The 8,828-nt window shown below is 45.5% G+C and overlaps 1 protein-coding gene across 3 annotated transcripts in view; it reads right to left on the bottom strand.

The window, feature by feature from the left end:
• The window catches only part of NR2F2 (nuclear receptor subfamily 2 group F member 2), a 13,117-nt gene continuing 4,289 nt past the window's right edge, over positions 1 to 8,828 (bottom strand). Inside the window, exons 1-3 of one of the 3 annotated variants that reach the window (XM_042039586.1) lie at positions 7,082 to 7,650; positions 4,756 to 5,304; positions 1 to 1,608 (exon numbers count right to left, since the gene is read on the bottom strand). In XM_042039586.1, the coding sequence (XP_041895520.1) occupies positions 1,334 to 1,608; positions 4,756 to 5,304; positions 7,082 to 7,511 (1,254 nt within the window). In that variant the 5' untranslated portion in view covers positions 7,512 to 7,650 and the 3' untranslated portion in view covers positions 1 to 1,333. Of the gene's footprint in view, positions 1,609 to 4,755; positions 5,305 to 7,081; positions 7,651 to 8,828 lie in introns of those variants that run through there. The other 2 variants (XM_042039587.1, XM_042039588.1) reach the window with 2 other exon arrangements.

The raw sequence follows: 8,828 nt of genomic DNA, 5'->3' as shown, positions 1-8,828 counted from the left end.
TTTCAGATATCAAATAATATTTTAATTTCTGAATACTTTCAATTTTCCTTGGAATATAACACACAAAGACTCGACCAAACAGTTCAGTTATTATAACTTTTACAGTATACAGAAATGTTGCACTTAAAAAAAAAAAAAAACCTTCAGTTTTTTTAAACACAAAACTGTAAACTCTAAGATACTGAATCAATCACGTTATCTATAAGTGCCAACAGTGTTATTTTGTCATGCTGATTTCAATGGTATTTTTTAAAAAGGGAAAATATCAACAATTATTATAATACAAAGGGCTTGCAAATATACAAACAGATAGAGGAGTTTAATAACAATTCATGATGAACTATGTGGAACCCAATTCAAATTACAAAAGTTCACTTTGCTTGTTTGCTTGTTTTTTTTAAAATCAAAACCGTAGTGTGTCTTGGACACAAAATCCTTCTACCTATAATAAATCCCCACAGTTCATTTTCTGTCCGAAATATCAAAAAACCTAGATTTGGGGGGAGTTATATGACACGTGTGGTTCATTCGGGTCTATATAATTATAGCTCTCTCAGCTTCAAGCTAGATTTTGGGTCACCACCTTAAGTGCGCTTCCATCATTGTGTTGTTGAAGGGTTTTTTTTTTCTCTTTTCCTTTCTTCCTATGATACTTTCATGGACTCAGTTTTAATTCTTTCAGAACATATATTTTTAAGGATACACAGTTTATTTTTTTTAAAGAAGCCAAGGTTATATCAAAAATTATTATAGAACCACAGAATAAACTGGTTTGAAACCAGAAAAATACAAAAAAGAACAGCTATAGGTACATAGACACATAGGACAATTAATAATTTGGAAAAAAAAGACTTACTTTCTTCCGTTCTGCTAATTTTCTCCAAATTTCCTTTAAATGCACTTTAAGCGAGATTTTTTAAAAAGTTTACCCCAAAAAAAAAGAAAAAAAAAAGAAGAAAAAAGAAAAAAAGAAAAAGCCCACCATCGTTTCTTTTCTTCTTCTTTCTTTTTTTCTTTCCCTCTTTTTTATTTTTTACAAAAAAAATGATAAGTAGCAAGTTTTTTTCTGAAGAACATGGGAGTTTTTAATGCATTCTGTAAAAGTTCATTTGACAGTCTTTTTTTAATTCACAGTCCATTAATTTTTTCCTGTCTTCTCTTAGCAAACTTGTAACATCCTTTTACATCCTTTCTTAGCAGAAGGAAATTTAAGAAACAACCAGAACCCAAATGTCATTTGCTTTCCTTTCACTCTCATCTCCCTTCTCAATTTTGAAATTTTTTTAAAATTTTTGTTTTGTTGTTTTGTTTTTTTTTTTCTCTCTCAAATGTTTTATTGAATGGACATGTAAGGCCAGTTAAAACTGCTGCCAGACAGTAACATATCCCTGATTAGGGTTTCTATGGGGGTTTTACCTACCAAACGGACGAAAAACAATTGCTCTATGACAGAAGAGGAGACAGTGCGAAGGGAGGGGAGACGTAGTAATAGCTTCCCGAATCGTGTTGGCTGGTTGGGATACTGGCTCCTAACATACTCTTCCAAAGCACACTGTGACTTCTCCTGTAAACTTTCAACATGGGCTACATCAGAGAGACCACAGGCATCTAGAAGAAAGTGTATTAAAAAAAAAAAAAGAAAAAAAAAAAAAAAAAAAAAAAAAGAAAGCAATCATCAGATTAAAAAGGTTTTGGTGGTTTTTCTTTTTTTTTTTTAATTTTTAATTTGATTTTTTTTTTAAATTTCTAGGTTTAAGAGTCGATTGTGCGCCATCACCTCGCCCCCCAGAGTTTAAGTGGGTTTTACCAAAAGGGACAATCTCTCTGTGCATGTGTGTGTGTTTGTATTTCTCTCTCATCTAGAGGGTCTCCTTTAGGACTGAGCACAGCTCCCAGAGTCGAGATTTCTAATGGCACAACAGACCTGAGAGGTTGGCAAGGAGGTGCTGGCCAAGCTTCATTTCATATATCTGTATTTTTTGGGGGAAAGGCTGGGGGGGCGGGGAAGGCTTGAGTCGAAAGGGGGGAAAGGGAGCCACTATTTCTCCACACCCCCCCCTCCTCGGAAAATAACTGGGGAGAGCCTAGCCCTGTGATGAGAAGGAATACTACTCATAGTGATAGAAATCATAATAATAATAAAAAACTGGCCCAGCCAAAGATAATGGCGCCCCGGATCCAGCAACAGATTCTCCCCCAAAGAAGACAACGCGTTTTTCTTCAGTCTTTGAAACTGATTTAAGTGGCCCTTTAAAACTGATCTTGTCAGTTTAGCCTATTCAGAGGCAGCCATGCAAACTGTGATCTCTCTGTTCATTTGAGCTGTTTCTTTTCCCCCCTCTTTTCTTTTCTCTTTCTTTCTTCCCCCCCCTCCACTCCCCCCTCTTTTTTTTTCCTCTTCTTCTTCTTTTTAAACCTAAAGGCCCTTACAAGAAGAAAACTCCCTGATAGGGTCTGGACATTTTTTTCTTTTTTTTTTTTTTTTTTTCCTGATACGCTAAAATACAATAAGTTCCCTTTAAATCAGAGACGTCTGTGCTGAAAGAGCACAGGTTGTGACCTGACCTCCCTGTGGCTTTCCTAGGCACAGGGCTAACACATGCATATTCTGCGAGTCATTAGAACCCAGATTTTTCCCCCCTCCCTCTTAAAAGAGGCTGCAGCAAACATTATATGCATCTATGTGCGTCTGCTTTACATCAGGGAGGTTATTGGGGTGCTGCAGAAGCTGCAAGCATCACCCTATATTTTTTTGCATGCGGCTGTCTTCCCCAGAATCAGATAACAAGAAACGTTTATCTAGTTGGGAGGCAATTTACACGCCAGGCCTCACATTTTGAAAATAGTCATAAATTAAACAGTTACGACAGGATCGGACGATTGTTTTCTCAGAAGGCTAAAAAAAAAAAAAAAAGAAAAAAAAAGAAAAAAAAAAGTGATTTGGGAGAAAAGGCAGGATTGGAAATAAACTCCTCGGTGTGGGTGTGAGCTGGGCAGGGGCTGGGGAGGGATGTGAGTGTGTGTGGGATCCTCGCTGAGCGGCTGAGCGAGGGAGAGGAAAATGCATCCTAGAAAAACGACAGAAAAATAAAATAAGCACCCCACGGGCACCCCTTCCCATTCGGGATCCCTGTCTCCCTGTGGCTAGATGTGCCCTGCTCATTGATCACCTTAGGATTTAGCACGAGTAATTTGGGGGGGGAGGGAAAAAAAAAGGAGAAGTTTTTTATGTGTAAAGCAATAATATATAAAAGGAAGTTTAGGTCACGACCCAGAACCTGGACAAAGTCCAGAAAATGACTTCGTTCCCCAGACCCCCTTTAACACAACAAGGAATGGATTGTGAGCCCTTCTTTTCCCACATAAACTACATTTTTTTCCTGTTTCCTGATATCAGGCTTTAAAAAACTCTGATGAGTAATTATTTTGCAGGTCCTGCTTCCATTCATATGTTTATCGCGTGGCCACTTTCCCAAACGTCCAAATGAGTTACAGATGAAATATATGTATTTTTAAATTTAATCCCCGAACTTCGAGGGCTCCAGCACACTGGGTTGCCGGTGCAGCCTCAAAGTTAGTGATCTGAGATAACGTATTGCACAAATTAGCGAGCAGATTTTTTTTTTCCCCTCAGAAGAAAAAAAAAAAAAATTTAGCCTCCAGAGTTAATATCAGGATTATTACTCACTCAGGTTAAACTCTAGTGCAAGCTAATTAGATTTCACAACGCACTCAATTATTGCTGTATAACTCATGCACTATTTCTAGGCAGCAAAAGTTGACACATATTTCCCCCCCCCTCCCCTCTTTGATTATCTAAGAAACACCTCGAGGTCTTTTCCTCGGGAGAGTCATGGTTGTGCCACCCCGGAATTACACTGCAGAGCGGCAGCTTCAGCCTCCTCTTACTTTTCCATACTATCCCTGTCTACTTATGGTAATGATCTTTTCGCACCCGCTACTCGCTTTGGACTATGCAGTTCCTGCTGGGTACAAATGCAAACTTTTCCCCTTAGCTTAAATGACATAGAACTGCTCACTGCCACATTCTGTTTAAATCAGAGACAGCTCTTTGCAAAGTTGATTTATTTTATTTTATGGGATGGCAGGGAACATATTTTAAACTCAGCTTTGCGCATTTAACTTTTTTTTTTTTTTTAAATTCAATTTTTAATCCTTCAGGGCTTTTTTTCCTTCCTGGCTGCCCATAAAATGATCCTCTTTTTAAAGTGGTTTCACTGATAGGACGACTTGTATTTAACAACATCAAACAGATTTTGCTGCTGTTCGGATGCGTGTCATTAAATGCAACAACCCAGAGCTATACTGTTAAATAAAATATTATTTTCAATGGGAAGAGCGCAGTCTCTCGTGGCGAATGGGTGCCTCTTCCCAGGCCCCCTTCTTTCACAGTCCCCAGCATTATCCAAGCTAGGGTTGGGGTGTATTTTGGCTGCCTGTTTTTTTCTTAAAAAAAAAAAAAAAAGTGTGTGTGTGTGTGTGTGTGTGTGTGTGTGCATTTTATTTTTATTTTATTTTTCTGATTTGCACTCCCTGGAAGATAGGATGCTCAGATCCGAGGCCCTGAAGGGGAGAGCACAGGGCACCGCTTCCTAAAAGGAAAAGAGACCGCGCTGGTTCTCAGGGGGCAGGGAGCGGGGATGGGGTGCAGGCAATAACACTTTGCAAGAGCAAACAGTTCTCAAGGGGGGCCCGGGGAAGGAGAAAAAAAAGGAGCAAAGAAATGCCGCCTACCTGAGGTGAAGAGGACTATGGCCTTTAAACAGCTATATTCTGCAGAGTCGACATGCAATGCTTTCAGTTTTTCTACTTGCTCTTGGAAGATTCGTATGTGGTCCATAAAGGCGACCACTCGGTCAGCAGACATTGGCGAAGCGTGAAGGCCAGCAGCTGCCAGGAGCGGAGCTACGTGGAGGGGCATGGAGCACTGGGCAGCGTTGAGGACAAATAACTCGCTCCAGGTCAGCCTCAGGAGGGCCACCTGGTCTGTGATCTGGAGGTCTGGGAAGAAGGGGATATTCCTGGCCCACTCCACTGCGCTGAAGAGCATCCTAGCTGCCAGTTCACAAATGTTCTCGATGCCCATGATGTTGTTGGGTTGCATGCACTGACTGCCAAAGCGGGAGGTGGGGTAGGGCTCTGCTCTCAGAAGAAGGGAGATATATCCGGATAGGTAGGAATGGCAGTTGAGAGGGTCCCCATTTGTCAAGGCGAACTGACCATGAGTTGGCTGTGTGGGTGGCATTCTGCCCCTCTGGACCGCTGCAGTAAATAAAGAAGAAACTACAGCTATTAATATCTGAATTGCGACCATCGGTTCAAATACAGCCTGCTTTGTGTGCTTGTGCGTGCCTGTGTGACCCCGGACCCGGCCAGCTTCAGGGGGAGCATGCATTTTCCCAGTCAGAGTTCAGCCCCAGCCCCGCTCTAAGGCTCTGCAGTTCTCGGGTCAAGTCAAAGCAACAATAAAAGCTGAGGGACACTGTGGGCTCGGCCAGGGCTGCTGCGGGAGCCCAGCTCCTCACTTCCCAAAACACACCTCAGTTCAGTTATTTCCCCCCTCCCCTCCACCGCCACCCCCTCCTTCAAGGGGTGCAGGATACGTCTTTGTGTGTTTTTTCTCCATTACATCTAAACCAGCTCATTGATTTGAGGCTGGGGGAGCGGGATGGGGAGGGAGGAGGGGAGAAGGAAGAAACACTTCAGTTCGAAATCCCCGGCTCTGGTCCCACACGCGTTTCTCGCCCACTGAATACATTGTTGCTGCTGGTATTATATATCCCCACTCTCGTAAAAAATACAAAAGGAGGCGAAATCACCCCACAACATCCCCGGCAGGTCCCCTGGTGAGGCTGAGGGCATTATCCAAAGGCACCTTCCCCCGCTGCCCATGGAAAGTGGGCCTTTCATTTTGTTAATAAATTTACACGGTGACAGCGAGAGAAAAAGGAAAGAGAAAAAGGGCTCAGAGGCAGAGAGATGACAAGAAGGGAGAACGCCTAAAAATGTGCTTGATTTATATTTGTTATCGCCTGTATTCCAAGGTTAGTTACTCTTGCAGAAACACAAAGAGAGGAGCCCGGCGAGTCCCAAGCCCCCTCACCCTTAACCTACATAGCAGCGTCCAGACACAGAGCACGCACTGGAAAACTGCAGGCTCACATTTCCCGTCTAATTTTATATCACAAAGACTCCACTTGCAGAGATCCGAGCACCCCACACTTACTTCTGGACTGCTCCCTAAACCCCCCACCCCATCCCTTCTACCCCCTCCTGCCTCTCCTGGAGGAACAAGAAAATAAGAGGAAGAGGAGAAAAGTGAGGTAATAACAACCAGTGAAGGCAGGCACACTGCAGTGTGTATATACACACACACGCGTGGAGATGTGTGTGTGTACATATATTTTTAAAGGAGGAAAAATCCGGCTGGAAATCCACAGTGGAGTGCTGTAGAGCCTCGGTAGGGTGAGTCCCATTGTAATAGTAATTTGAACCGCCTGTGTAAAATTGCAATCTAAGGCAGGGTGCTGGAGGATATATATGTGTGTGTGTGTGTGTGTGTGCATCTCGGGAGGCTCCGTGTGTGTGTGAACACAGAGGCACAGACACACACACACAGGGCTGCTCGGGGGACGGGGGCTAAGGCTGAGCATGCAGGAGGAAACACGAAGGAAAAGTAACCACACGTCAGAATCATCATCTCGCTCCTAAGCAGCGTGAAACTAAAAATCCACTTTCAATAAACCTCCATCAGCAAAATCAAAACAAACACAAATCAATTACGAGTGCAGGAGAAAGCATGCGAGAGCCCCTGCCTCCCTGCCCACCCTCCCCAACACCGCTTTCTTTCATTACGAGAAAGTTTCTGGCTGGTTTATTTGAGGGGGGTGGGTGGGGGGGAGGAAAGGTTCTGGTTGGGTTTGGGGTTTGGAGAAGGAGGTTAAAAATATTAAGAGTAATTATATATATTACTTAAAAATAATAAAAAAAAAAGAAAACCAAACAAACCCCAAAACGCAGCGAGTGAAAAAAAATTGCAAAACAAATGAAATCCCAATACCTTCCCGTCTCATGCCAACTTTGAGGCATTTTTTGAGGCGGCAGTACTGACACTGATTGCGGTGGTGCTGGTCAATGGGACAGTTCCTGTTGGCACGACAAGTGTAGCTGAGATTCCTCCTTACACTCCGCTTGAAGAAACTCTTGCAACCCTCGCAGGTAAACTGGCCATAATGTTTGCCACTAGACTTGTCCCCACAAACCACACATTCAATGTGCTGCTGCTGCTGCTGCTTGTCTCCTTGGTTCTGCTGGCTCGGCGGGTTGGTCTGGGCTGGCGTACTGGGAGGGCCCCCGGGCCCCGGGGTCTGTGGGGTATGCGGGGCCCCGGCCGGGGGTCCCTGCACCGGCGGGGCTTGCGAAGGCTGCGTTCCCTGAGCTCCGGGCACATCGTCCTGGGGGTCTCGCCACGCACCGACTACCATTGCCATATCTATTGGACACCGTTGCCAAACTTCCTGTTCCCCCTTTATTTTCAAAGTTTGTTTGCTTTGCTTTTCAGATCAGCTTTGCAGCAGTCTTTTTATTTTTTGTCCTCCCCTCTCTCTCTCTCTCTCTCTTTCCCCCTCTCTCTTTTGTTGTTTTGCCTTTTTTTTTTTTTTTTTTTTTTTTTTCGGGGGGGGGGGGGGGGGGGGGATCTCCCGGTACCGGCGAAGGTGCAGAAGCACGGGGCGATGGAGGTGTGTGTGCGGGGGGGTGAGGTGCGAGTCGATTGTCTGGGCTCCAGGAGAGCAAAGTAAAGGGGTGGTGGGGGTGGGGGAGAGAGGGGGAGAGAGAGAGAGAGAGAGAGGAGAAAAAAAAAAAATCTCTTCAAAGATCTCCCTCTCTCTCTCTTAGAGCTGATCTGCAGCAGAGTAGTTGAAGGAGGAGAGGCGGGTGTCTGGGGGCCAGGTCCAGGGAAGCTCGCAGTCAGCCATTCAGGAAAGCCATCAAAATAAGAATGAATAAAAGGTTAAAGATTACACACACAGCGGAAAAAAACACGCACAGCAGAGGAGACTCTTCTCGGCGCGGAGAGCGGTCGGTCTCGCCGTAGTTTTTGGAAGTCCAGCTTGCAGCAGCAACATCAACTGCGATCGCTTTGTTTTTGTGGGCTTTTTTTTCCTCCTCCTCCTCTTTCCTCCTCTCTCTCTCTCTCTGCTCTGTCTCTCCTCCCTCCTTCGCTCGCTTTAATTCTTCCTCTCCGCCGCTCCGCCCGGCCGCTGCGCTCTTGCTCTCTCTCGCTCCCTCTTTTGGGCTGGGGGGTGTGGGGGGGCTGTTGGCTTTTTTTTTCTCCTCCTCCTCCTCGCTCTCTTTTTTTTTTTTTTGTTTTATAAAAAAATTCTTATTATCGTTATGATTACGATTATTATGAATTATTATTATGATTGTTTATTTGTTCCTCCTCCTCCTCCTCTCCGGCGCCGCCGCTCTGCTCTGCCCCGCTCCGCCGGTTCGCCGCTCCCGCCGCGCCGCGTCCCCGCCGCCGCTCCCGCTCCCGCCGCCGCTCGGGTGCTGCTGCCGCCGCTCCCGCCGCCGCCGCTCCCGCCGCCGCTGCCGCCGCCGCCGCCGCGCTGCCTTATGCTGCTTCTGCCGCCTCGCAAGTGGGCTCTCGCCTCCGCGCCGCCGGTGCTCACGGCGCGGGCAGGGGGAGGGGGGCCGCGGGGCGGGGGGGAGGGAAGGAGTCAACTCGCCAGCGCAGCAGCGCCCAGCCAGCCAGGATGATAAAAGAGGGGAGCGGGAGGAGGAGGAGGAGGAGGAGGAGGAGG

The sequence above is a fragment of the Corvus kubaryi genome, unplaced genomic scaffold (genome assembly GCF_017639235.1).
Source record: "Corvus kubaryi isolate FWS band 111438036 unplaced genomic scaffold, C.kubaryi_AGA036_p1.0 37394, whole genome shotgun sequence".
In the NCBI taxonomy this organism is placed as follows: Eukaryota; Metazoa; Chordata; class Aves; order Passeriformes; family Corvidae; genus Corvus; species Corvus kubaryi.
Note: the sequence above shows the minus strand (reverse complement) of the source record. Positions and strands in the feature narration are given on the sequence as shown.